Raw genomic sequence first — 13,376 nt, forward strand, 5'->3', positions numbered from 1 at the left:
TGGCAGCTTTCCAGCTACTCCTCCCCAAGCCTGCAGTGTTGCTAGGGGTTGTTGTGGCCTAAATGCAGGACCCAGCACTTGGCTTTATTGAAAGTCATGACACTGGTCTTGGCCCAGACATCCAGCCTATCTAGATCTCTCTGTAAAGCTTCCTTACCCTCAAACAGATTGACAGTTCCTCCTAGCTTGGTGTCATCTGCAAACTTCAGGGTGCACTCTATCCCTCCATCCAGATAATTAATAAAGATGATAAACAGGAGTGTCCCCAGTACTGAGCCCTGGGGGACACCACTCATGACTAGCCACCAACTGGATTTAACTCCATTGACCACAACTCATTGCACCCAACCATCTCACCAGTTTTCACCCAGGAAAGTGTATGCCCATCCAAGCCAAGAACAGCCAATTTTCCTAAGTGAACACTGTAGGAAACAGTGTCAAATACCTTACTAAAGTCAAAGTAGACAATCTCCACAGCCTTTCCTTCAGCCAACGAGCATGTCATCTTGTCATAGAAGTAGATTAGGTTTGTTAAACAGGACCTGCCCTTCATAAACACATGCTGACTGGGCCTGATCACCTGATTGTCCTGCTTGTGCTGCATAATAAAACTTAGGATGATCTTCTCCATTAGCTTCCTGGGCACTGAAGTCAAACTGTCAAGCCTGTAATTTCCTGGATCATCCTTCCATCCCTTCATATATATGGGTGTTACACTGACTGACTTCAAATCACGAGACCTCCCTAGGCTTGGTGAGCACCCCTGCTAATTCCCTCAGCACTCTAGGATGCACTCTATCCCGCCCCATAGATTTGTGCATATCAGTGTGGAGCAGCAGGTCACTGACCATCTCCTCCTGAATTGTAGGGAGGACATTTTGCTCCTCACCTCTATCTCTTGGCTTGGAGGGCTGACTTTCCCCAGTGGAAGTGTTCCTATTACTGAGGCAAAGAAGGCATTACACACCTCAGCCTTATCATCATAGAATCATAGAATGGTAGGGGTTGGAAGGGACATTTAGAGATCATCTAGTCCAACTCCCCTGCAAAAGCAGGTCACACAGGAACATGTCCAGGTGGGTCTTGAAGATCTCCAAAGAAGGAGACACCACAGCCTCCTTGGACCACCTGTTCCACTGCTCTGTTACTCTTACAGTAAAATAGTTTTTTCTTATATTTAAGTGGAACTTTTTGTGTTCCAGCTTCACCCCATTACCCCTTGTCCTGTTGCTAGCTACTATAGAAAAAAGGGACATCCCAACCTCCTGACACCCACCCTTTAGATATTTGTAAATCATCTTTTAATACCAATTTTCCTTCTAGATCTAATAGGAGAAAGAAACTCTCCCTGGTTTTTCTTTCATTAGTAATGTATTTATAGAAACTTTTCTTATTACCCTTTACCTCTAAAGCCAGTTTGACTTCTAGCTGGGCTCTGAATACTTTTAGCCTCGTCCACCATTTTGTTTCTTCCAGTTTCAACCTAGCAGTGTTTCATTGTTACTGATTTTGTGGAGTTTTTAGTTTTATTTTCTCATCTGTATTTAACATGTGTGTTTGTTTCCTGCATAATGATGTTGTAGTACATGGCATAGGTGCTGTAGCACTAAAAACAACCATTATTTACTTATTTTCTTGAATGTTTTGGCATAATCAATCTTCAAAAGACAACCAATCCCGTGTAAAATATTGTCTTTTGTGAGATTATTCCATTACACAAATTTGGAATTAATTTTCTACAGGATATTAGTCAATGTTATAGTTTTGCTAGTATATCTGGGAATGAACACAGAATTGCATGAGCACGGATAAAGCAGATCAAATTTTAAATTTCAAAAATCAATTGGACTCACTTGAGGTAGCTACTTTGCTCACGCATGTGAATCTTCTGGCTTTTATTTCTCAACACCTTCACATCTATTTGCTCTTCTCCACCAGATTTATTCCTTTTCTGTCTACTCTTTTACTTCCACTGTGGAAGAAGTTGTGTTTAGCTTGCATCACTACCATGGTTAAGAACTTTCCTGACTTTTAGATGTTACATCATATCTTCTGTTAAGATCCCAATCTATAGTTTCCTATTTTACGTTTGTTCTAAGCCTTGCTATTGATATTCCATGTCTAAGCTTTTAGAATTAGTGACTTTTGGAGCCTTATCTTATGCAACATCATGTATATCTGTGCTCCATTCTTTTCAGAAACACTAAACAAAGTAAAAGATTTATAGAGAAATAGCTCAGGCAGTTTCATCTCATGACACAGGAAAAATAGGGCGATTTATTTTCACCTGTTTTTTTTTTTTATTTTATAACTCTGAATTTTAATTTTTAGTATTTATGGATTTTGTTAGGAATGCGTAACCAAGAATGAAAAGAAGGAAAGATAAGGATAATGTCTCATATTTTTGAAAATTTTTTTAAGAATAATTTCAATTCATTTCAAGTTACTTTCACATTTTGAAGAGTAAGACAAAAAGGGACATGATCTTAATTTTTATAAAGGAGAATCTTTTGATACTTTTTGGAGAATATAAGTGAAGGGAAAGAGATTTTCTTTGTTAAATGATACTTGTAACATTTTGTTACCACAAAACTTTCTCTTTGTATTAGCCAGGTGCTTTTGAAGGTCAAGCACTCTGTCATGCACATTTTTATATTAGTTTTGCATAATCAAATCTTGGATCATATGAACAGTCTTATTGAGGAAAGATAGTTTGCAAAAACTGTAAAGCAATTTGTGAGATATATAGTAAGGAAGGCTGCTGCTTGACATCTTATTATGAAGAAATGGAATAGCTGAATTTTTGCTGATGAATCACAGTTGTATGATGTCACCTTTCCTAAGAAAAAACTAGCCATGCATTTCATATTGATCTGAATTTAACATTAAAAAGGAAAAATCAGAGTGCTTTCTTAAAGAGAAGTAAATATACTTTATATTTGTGAAGAACATTTTGTAACTAAAAAGATGCCTTTGTTTTCAGTCTCTGCTTTATTTCAGTGTAGGCTTTTGTTAGATGCCAAACAAGAAAGACTAAATGGTATTTTAATTGTTCTTTGTAGCTGAACTGAGAAAATTTTTTTGTTGTTGTGGGGTTTTCTTTCCTTTTCTCTCTCCTTCAGTGTTTTGCCTTCTGGCTGTTTATCTGTACCTCTTGCTTTGATGCTGCCATATTTCAGTTCTTTATTTCTCTGCTTTATTCTACTATTTCAGAAGAATGATGAAGTTAAGACTTCCTCTAAGCTCACACCTGCTAATAAGGCTAAGGTCAGTGCAAAGCCATGGCACCAGGAAGAACAACTTTCTAGAGCAAGGTTGTTGTTGGGGTTTTTTTGTTTGTTTTTTTGTTTGATTGGTTGGTTGCTTTGATTTGGTGTGTACAAAATTCATCAATATTTTTAAAATATCATTCCTTTCTTTATTCAAGAGAGTTTAACTTTTTATCTAATTTATCTTACAGTCTTGCTGGCCTCGACACAGACGTGTGAATGGTACAATTTTTGGTGGAGTCTGTGCACCATGTACGTGCTTTGGTCATGCAGAATTGTGTGATGATATCACAGGAGAATGTCTGGTAAGTGTCAGTACAGGAAATCTGATTTAACATGGCCAACACCAATGCAATCTACATATGCAATTGAATTAATGATCTCTGAGTACTCAAGGAGAAAAAGGTCAGCAATTCACTGAACGGATCTATATGTTGAACTGTTACTGAAGTTAAGGGTGCCTTCATATCAAGATATGGTAGCTTCAACAGTTAAACAAAAGGAATTTTTTATTCACATACGACTTATGTTTTGAAATAGAATCAATAGTCTAAGTTATGGCCTTCAGAAAGCAGCAAATATATCAATATTCTTCCATGCAAGATTTATCTTCCCCTCCCATCCGTCTCTCACCATGTACTAAATTTATAGTATGTAGCAGGTAACTTTGCAAATTTTGTTCTAACATGACAAGAATATATTGTTAATGGCTTCCTTCGTCTGAATTCCTGCTAAACCTTGAAGAAACACATAATAAGTTGTGCTTTTAAAAACAATAAAAGCATATGATTTTGACTAAATAAACTTTTTAAAAATTTTTCTTATAAGCTTTGGAAATTTTATGTAGTTACCTACAAGTCAGCAATTAAATCTGTGATATTATCCATAGCAACTCTACCATCACACCACTATTTTCAGCTTGTTCAGTAGCCTTTAGGAATGGGTGAATTATGCTGAATAGACTGCTCTGATTAACTCAAGGGCATTTTCAGTTTTATATTGTCTGACATGGCATGAAGCTTGAAACAACATTTCTCATTTCATTAGTCTTGCAGAAACACAATTTGAGCCAGTGCCAGTTTAATGGGATATGATACTCTCATTTCCCTGCAGAATTTCAAACAGAGTCTGTATTATGCATGCTTTTAAATGTTCCATTTTATTTCCCTTAAAAAAAGCTACTGGATAAAATCCAAAATGAAAATTTTTTTCAATGTAATTTAGCACTTCCTGTTTTGCCTATACAAGATGTTTCATTGCATTACAGTGCAAAACAAGGTATCCTTAACGTGTGTATCAGTGAATTTTTTTCCCAAATAGAAGCTTAAAATTATTCCCAGTTTGATTATACTGTAAGCCTTAAAGTACCTAGGATGAAAAATCTGTATGACATGACAGTCATGTTTTGAATCCTTCGCTTATATGCAATGAAAATTATTATCATTAGGTTGACATAGACCTTTGTTTCTCAACAAAGATAAAATTTATTGCATTAATGACCATAGCATCCAGCTATGATGCCTGTAACATCACTGTGGGATAAAATCAATTAACAGAAAAGAAAGGGAAAGTAAACCCTTGTTTATTGTATATTACAACTATTGACTATTTTACTTAGGACTGCATAGCCAGATGCAAGTTATGAGGTTGCTTGTTTCTGTGTCTTCAAATTTTAGCCCTTGTATAAGTTCCATCTTTATTTTTATCTGTACCACCAGCCTGGATGTGAGCAGAGGCCACGTAGTTGCATCCTGCAGTGCTTTTGCACTTCTCAGCTGATGTGAACTATTGACTGAGACAGCAGAGCTCCCCCTTCTGATGTTTTAAGAGTGCTGGTGTAAGATAACACAGCAGTACAAGGATGGAAAGAATAACCAGTTCAAAACATACTTTAATCTGTATGCGTTATCAAGCATTCTGTATTTTATGTGTTCTATCTGAGCTTACACTAGATCATGCTGTAAAGAAGAGGCGTACAGAGAGCTTAAAATCAGTTCTGAATTTTCTTGCAGCTTACTTTGAAAACACTGTAAGTGAAGTTAGATTGGTTAGTATCCATGCAGGCTATTAAATGCTGCTATTCAATTTAGATCATAAGCCTTTTGAAGTGAAAGAGAGAGAAGTCTGAATGCTGAAAAAGAGAAATGTTGCACATCAAAGACATTCTTTCTATTGAGGTTTACACAGCCTTTTGGCCTTCTTATTATTATTCATGGGTTTTTTTCAGTAATACAACAGACAATTTAGGCACCTAATTTACTGATATGATACTTCTTTTTGCTCTTCCTTAGCTTTGAAATGCAGTTGAAAAGCAGCTGAAATATGTTTTTGACTCATGATAAAAGCTCAAATCATCTGCTTCAACATAGGCCTGTATAAAAAGCCCATTTTAACGCATACCTTGCAGGAACCTACAAAACCCTTTGATCTCCAAAGCAACCATATGGAGAGCTGCATGATTCTCGTTACCATTGTGATATACATAACTTCTGTGGTACATAGGGCAAGTTGTAACATTCAGAAATACTCTTTTGTAGTGTTAGACACACATTTACCATATCTTTAGGAGGTTGGTTGAACCTAAACCTTGTGAAAAACGAACACATTTCAAGGTGTTTCCTTTATTGCAAGATACTTTGTTCCCATTAGTAAGCCCAGAGAATGCACATATTTCTCCCCGGAGATATGCTGAAATTGCAAAGTAGGTATTCCCCAGTGGCTTCAATTTTGTGGTTTATTCCTTTGTGTGTAAACAGCATATATATATATATATGCAAACCTTATAGATTGAAGCCAGTATCAGAGCTAGTGGACAGTGTTGATCACAGGAGTCTATCTTCATATAGACAGTAACATAATGATAGATCCCAAGCTAAATGCAGCACAGGCTATACTGCAGGTGAAAACTATGTAAAGCCTTTGCACCATCCTGATTGCATTTGTAACACTAGGAAAGGGAATTGCCCGTGTAAACTTGACATTACGGTAGTTTGATAATGCTGGAAGAGTGTATTCATGGTTCCAAAGATGAAATACCATTGTCTGATCCAGATGGCTAGGGAATATACTAAAATAGGCACCCAGACTTACCCTTTTGCTTTCTTTAACTAGCTTAAACTAGCTTAAACTTCCCTGCTTGTCTCTGTGACAGAGATCCTGAGGAAGGGCAGCAGTGTGCCAAAGGCACTATCTTGAGTATGACTCAGTCATGCTCCCCAATTAGAGTTATATTTTTATCACTAGCCTTCTATTCACACAGCTTTTTTCCATATTCATATAAACTCAGCTGCATATATAGCTAAGCAGGAGAGATTTTAGTGTGAATTTAGGGTTCCTAGATTCTGGAGATAAAAATGTTCATTTGGTTTCTTCCAAAGTGGGGAGAATTGGCTCTGTAGAAAATGGTGGAGAAACATTCCAGGACTATCAAGTCTTTGGGCAACAATGTTTGAGTCATACATAAAATTTTGGACAAAAATAAGTGCCAAAATCTTACTTACTCAAACATTGTCTAAGTGAAGTTTAATGGTGATTGGAGATAAAAAAGGTCCATAAAATTGATGCATTCAAAATAGTTTGAGATCCAGTGCCTGGAATTTGAAAGCATAAAGATTTGGGCATAAAATTGTTCCTGGCCACAAGTTCTGTTGAACTGTGAAACAAGACATTGATTTTACCAAAACTACTGGATCAATGTGTTGGAATAAACTTTATTTCCAAGGGAGTATAAAGAAAGTGTATAAAATGTACTGCTCAGGTTAGGGACAGTTGATTGTGATCTTTATACTTGGTCTTGTGACATACATATAACACACACAGAGGAAAAACTAAATGCTCCTACGGACTTGAAATTAAGATTTTGTGGACTTAAATATGTTTTAAGGAAATCATCTCAGTTTAATTAGACATTTCTCAAACTAGATGGTACTCGAACCCATTGCTGTAAATTTGGTAAGTTTTGAATAACAATTCAACCAACTGATGTAAGGAAACCAGAAGTTTCTCATGAGTATTTATGATATCATTAGAAGGGCTAATAACTCATCTACTTCAGTACTTGAAGTGATCTGTAAATTTGGCAAATTTATGTGATGTTTAAAGCATCTGAAGAGAATGAAGAGAAAAGGCTAATTTTACTGAAGAGAAAAGGCTAATTATGTCACACTATGTGCTACATAGTCTATGTTCTTTGTCTTGCAAAGTCCGGACTGGCTTGTGAAGAAAAATATAGGACCACACAAGATTGTTATTTCTCAGTTAAACTCTAACATATACATAGTGCAAAACATGCTCATTTTTAATATGTGGGATTCTTTTTTTATTTTAAATTTACTGATTAATAGTGAGGAAGTAAGAAAATCCAGAGATCTGGATTGGGAGGAATTAGACACATTTAAGAGTTTCAGACTATAATTCATTAAAGGGAGGAAGATCACCTCTTTGTAACATGAACCGTTTTCCTACAAAATGAAAGTTTTGGGTTTTTGGTTATAAAAAATGCAGAAGCTGCAAATATCCCTCTGTAAGAGATGTGTAGCTTTAAAATAGCATGTTAGCTTCTCTCACTTTAATAACATGCTCGACATATAAGCCATTCATATTCTTCAAAAACATTAAGATATGTCTGAGGATATTTAAAGCTAAACTTAACACAAAAGAAGAATCCATTATTTTTCAGAAAAAGTACAAATAATTTGACATGATGCCTTAAAAATTTGAATTGCAAAGGATTTTTCTTTTAAAACACTGAAATTATTTTTGTCACATCTTTTTAAAGCACATGTTAATGTTCCCAGCTACTTTTTCAGTATGGCTTGTAGATTTTTTTTTCAATAACAGCACTTGAGGTAACTATCAAATGAACATAAATGACCTAATGAAGTTGAATTTAACCCAGCTGACAGTTGTAAAGCCATAATTTTATTTGACTAAGAGTCTCAATAGTTATTATTAGCTCACAGTCCACCAAATATGTGAAAATATAATACTGTGACTAAATATTTCATGTCAATGTTATGTTGATTGTATACACAAAAACATTAAAATGCACCCTTTAAAAGAGCAAACAGCATTTCTGGAAACGGATTCCTTTGACTCCAGTGCACTCATGGGTTTTGTGCTTTTTCACCTGCCCAAATGTACTGGCTATGCAGTATAGTGCAAAAACCTTTGTACAAATCATTGCAATCCTGGAAAGTCTTGAAGAATAAATCAGTGGGTTTTAGAATAGTAACATTTACTTGATCCTTTTTTAAGCATATATTATGCCTTTTGGACAGTAGAACTCTTAAGTAACAGTACCATACCTTATTAAAATGAAAAAAAAATATTTTAAGTATTCTTAAAGATACTTTAAATCATACATTTGTAATTACCTACACTTTTAACAAAACAAAAAAAAAATCCTCAAGAATTCTTGAGCAACAGCTTAGGAGAAATAGTTTCTAGTTTTGATCTGGCCTGTTGTCTATATCAGATTAGAACAAACCCCATTAAACAAAGCCTCTCTAATGGTTTTCATTTTGGCCTTTTGAAGTTGCCATATGCTTTTTCAGTCTATACTCAAGGACATCAAGCTGGCATTTAGGAGCCAAAAATGTTTCTCCTGCTCTCTCTGGTTATTTTTCATTGTGAAAGGCTTACACTAGGGTATCTTGTGGCAAATAGCAGTGAAAGCAATCATGTGGTGTGGCCAAAAAAGAGTTTAAGCCAGAAAAGTAATTTGCTGAGTTTATCATGGATCCTGCTAATAATTTACAATTGAATTTCTAAATCCTATATGGTGAGGATGGGAAGAAGAGTGAAAGAGGTAATTAAAATTTGTCTTTTACATGTCATCATAGGAAGCCTATTCTCAGAGGACAAACTCACATTCTGCCAAAAGATAATTTAATTTCTGACCAGGCCAAAGGTTATATACAAAAATGCAGATCTAGTGCTGATGTTTTTATGTTGTCTGTTTTCATATATGTAAATAAACTGCCTCTTCTGCTATGAAAGCCAGTCACGTAGAGGAACACAAACTGTCGGAGAGGGCCTTATGTACTCACAGTAATCCTCAGTTTTTCTCATAAAATAGTCTGATCCTATTCTAGCAAAACAAGTATTAGTTAAGTCAGTTAGTCTATATTTAGTATACTGCTAGCCATGTGCCTTGTAAAATGAGCTAATGAAATTAGATGTGAAATATAATAACTCATTTTTATAAATTATATATCCTGGGCTGTATTTCTGGGATCAACATCTGAAAACTGTTTGTCACAAAATATGGGCTATTGCAAGACTGTAATACTAAACCTAGTGCTGCTTCTAAAGTTGGTTTCCTTTAAGCAAGCTTAAACAATAATGCAGCTGTTGCATGGTGGAAAGATACAGACCTGCAGTAAAATATTCTTTATTTTATTACTTGCTGCTTATTTTAGTCTATTGTTCTTAGTATCATTATTTATATTAATGTTCATAGAATGGTAGGGGTTGGAAGGGACATTTAGAGATCATCTAGCCCAACCCCCCTGCAGAAGCATTGCCACCTAGGTCAGGTCGCATAGGTACATGTCCAGGCGGGTCTTCAAGACCTCCAAGGAAGGAGACTCCACACCCTCCCTGGGCAGCCTGTGCCACTGCTTCCTCACAGTGAAATAGTTTTTTCTTATATTTAAGTGGAACTTTTTGTGTTCCAGCTTCATCCCATTACCCCTTGTCCTGTTGCTAGCTACTATAGAAAAAAGGGACACCCTTTTTTCTCCTGACACCCACCCTTTAGATATTTATAAATGTTAATAAAATCTCCCCTCAGTCTCGTACGGACTAAACAGCCCCAGTTCCCGCAGCCTTTCCTCCTATGAAAGATGTTTCATTCCCCTGATCATCTTGGTGGCCCTGCACTGGACTCTCTCCAGCAGTTCCCTGTCCTTCTTGAGCTGAGGAGCCCAGAAGTGGACACAGTACTCCAGATGAGGCCTCATCAGGGCAGAGTAGAGAGGGAGAAGAACCTCCCTCGACCTGCTGGCCACACTCTTCTTGATGCATTCCAGGATGCCATTGGCCTTCTTGGCCACAAGGACACATTACTGGCTCATATTTAGCTTATTATCAATCAGGACTCCCAGGTCTCTCTCTGCAGAGCTGCTCTTCAGCAGTTTGACCCCCAGCCTGTACTGGTGTGTGGGGTTAATGTTATCTTTTTTTATTTGTTTGTTTTATTATAAATATTCTTTCTTTTTATTACCCAAACCTTTAGAACTGTTTCTTAACCAGCAGAAGAAAATTAGAATATACATTGCAGACCCCTTCCAATGAAAGAATGGGCTAAATTAAAGACCCTCAAAGGCTTTCCATGTTCTAGTTATTTAATTGTGATTTTTCATATTCTGTTTAGGACTGCAGACACAACACAGGTGGTTCATATTGTGATAGATGTCTTCCTGGCTTCTATGGTGATCCTACTAAAGGGACAGCTGAAGATTGTCAATTGTGTGCTTGTCCCCTAAATATACCTTCTAACAAGTAAGATCTATATTTATTGTATATTACAGTTTTTCACTTAGTAAACTGCGTAACTTTTTATACTTTTACATGTTCACTAGAGATTTTTTGTGTTTTAATCAAATAATGTAGTCTGTAATATGAACTTTTATTTTTTTTTACAATATATGGAGTAGTTAGCTTCATAGAGAAGCAAAGATCAAGACAAAAATTGGATGAACCTAGGCTAGAAACAACAGAGAATTTGGATAGTTGCTCTTTGAATAAAAAAAAATTTTACTTGTTTTTCTGTCCTCCTTAAAAGTAGTTGTTTCTATTTTTAAGGCTGAATTTACACATATGACATGTGTAGTGTTTTAATAATTTCTTTGAAAATCAATTTATGTTGATCAGTGATTTTTTTCCCTACTTTTAATTTTTTTTTCTTCTGGTCAATGTGCAGTGATAATGTTGATTTGTTTGAAGTATGAATCCAGCTTTAGATCTCATAAGTGAAAATATTTAGTCAGCATGTTTCAGAATTATCACTGTAAAACTGATGAAAACAGTGAAAAATTGAATCAAAACTCTGATCTAAGAGCAAATATTTCCTGGATTACAAAAGCTTGACTATGCTACTTGGTGCTTGAGTTTTGTCCCAGTCAGTACCTGAAAAATAACAATACCAAAATAATTTAATGCATGTAGTTGAAGAAAACTGTCCTGAATCTCATCTGGCTAGCTTTTTATATGCATATTAAAATAAAGGAAGAAACTATGTGTATCACTTTGACTTAGTGCATTTGGCTTATTCTATCCAGTATGGCTTCAGATAAAAGGAGCCCTAGTGCCACTAACGTGTTCAGATTACACAAGAAGAGATACCGTGGTGCAACACATAAAGTAATTATTAAGGAAGATCAGTAACTGTTGAGTTTGTCTGATATGTTTGCAGTGCTAACTAATGCTTTCCCAAGTTTTGGACACAAATTGCGTGTGGCTCTCTTAGTCCGTGTAAGCATTTTACAAGGACTGTACTGGAAGACTGTAAACTATATACACATAGTTTTATGTGTAAAAGTTTTAAGTGGCTATAAGAACTGATAAGTCCACTGGAGTAATTTATTTTTATTTTTTCCCCTTCCTTCAGCATTGATTTTTTCTCACCCCACTTTTCCTGAAACAGCAGTCAGATTCTGTCAATGAAATGCACTTTATTATTTAGGAATACAAAGAGTACTTCTTAAGGTTTATAGGGCAAAATGTATGGCTTACAACCCATGCAGAAAGGGAGCTCTGCAAAATGCAGAGACAGATCATCTGAATGTCAGTGTGCCAACATAAGGCACAGCTGAAAGAAATTTTGCTCTTGGGTAGTTCAGGCTAATGCTGTTGCCTACAGTGGCATTGTGTTGTATTAAAATTACATGGATCAGGGCAGAAATAATCTAACCACTTATCAGCAGAAATTCCAGAGGATGGTAGTATGGGAGCCTATCTTCCTGTTATCACAGCTCTTCAGTTGTTTTATTAGCTATATGTGTGTTTATTTTGTCTGCTGCTCAGGCATAGTTCCTCTGATGTCTTCATTGCTTTCACCTACTTAGTATTTCCTTGCCTAGTTAATTCATTCTTTTCCTCTTATTTGAGAACACTACTGACAAAGCAGGGAAAATCCTATCACATTTATATCTTGAGTAGATGGGCAACAAACTAGGTCAAATAGATTGAATTTAGGTTTTTATTGACAAAGTACCTGGAGAGCTCAATTAGGTAGTTCACCAGAATGTTGATTGCTTGACTTTCCTTTATTTCTGAGCAACCTAGCAAGTGTACAAAGTTATGTACAAATGATTATAAATATCTGACCATAGATTTCAGTTCCTGTGATATGTAATTCCTACCATGGCATGCCAGGGCATATATAGATCTCTAAGCGAAATACAAAGTTCCTGTTAAACACACAGTATCGTCTGTGTAATGAAACTCTGACATATATCTCCATAAAAATTAGTTTTGCCTTTAATAGCAGTGTCTTAATTCCCGTTGCTGTTTTCACAGCACCCAAGTCTCTTTCTCCACATAAAGTGAAGGAGAACTGATCTAACCCTTTGAGAAATGTGGAGCTAATGGTGTCATTATATAGTTAACTTAGCTGCTTCTTCCCTCTTCTGTTTCCTATTTGCAGTAGTTTCCATATGCAATCACTGAAGCCAATCATCTACTACCTTCTGAGGCACAGCAGTGATAAGTGTCTTGCTATCTGTCAGGAAAGAATGCTTGGCCAAATCAGAAAACTAAAATTAAGCTGTCTAAGCTTGTTTTCTAAATTCTGGGCTATGTTTTCCTCTTTTTTGCATATATCTCCATATTTGCACTTATGTGATGCAAATTAGATCAGTGATTATTAGAAATGGCATATGTAATGCACGATTGACTTGTTCATTTTATCTCTTCTCATTAGTGCATCACTCTTACAAACTGTTCTAGCATTCTGAATCTTTAAAAAGTTTCAAATAAACTGTTTTTTTTTCCCATAGGAATTATTAGGTATAATATTACAGAATTCTTTCTACCACATGTAGATGGCTGGGATAATTACCATTCTTGTCTTGAAGTGGCAATAAACTTAATACATGTAAG

The 13,376-nt window shown here is 35.8% G+C and overlaps 1 protein-coding gene across 1 annotated transcript in view; it reads left to right on the forward strand.

Annotated features, from left to right (window-relative positions):
- LAMA2 (laminin subunit alpha 2) overlaps positions 1–13,376 on the forward strand; it is a 361,557-nt gene that overhangs the window by 196,547 nt on the left and 151,634 nt on the right. The window contains exons 16-17 of the mRNA XM_061990653.1: positions 3,461–3,574; positions 10,648–10,775. Coding sequence (XP_061846637.1) covers positions 3,461–3,574; positions 10,648–10,775 — 242 coding nt within the window. The remainder of the gene's footprint in view (positions 1–3,460; positions 3,575–10,647; positions 10,776–13,376) is intronic.

Source organism: Colius striatus, chromosome 2, assembly GCF_028858725.1.
Source record: "Colius striatus isolate bColStr4 chromosome 2, bColStr4.1.hap1, whole genome shotgun sequence".
Classification (NCBI taxonomy): domain Eukaryota; kingdom Metazoa; phylum Chordata; class Aves; order Coliiformes; family Coliidae; genus Colius; species Colius striatus.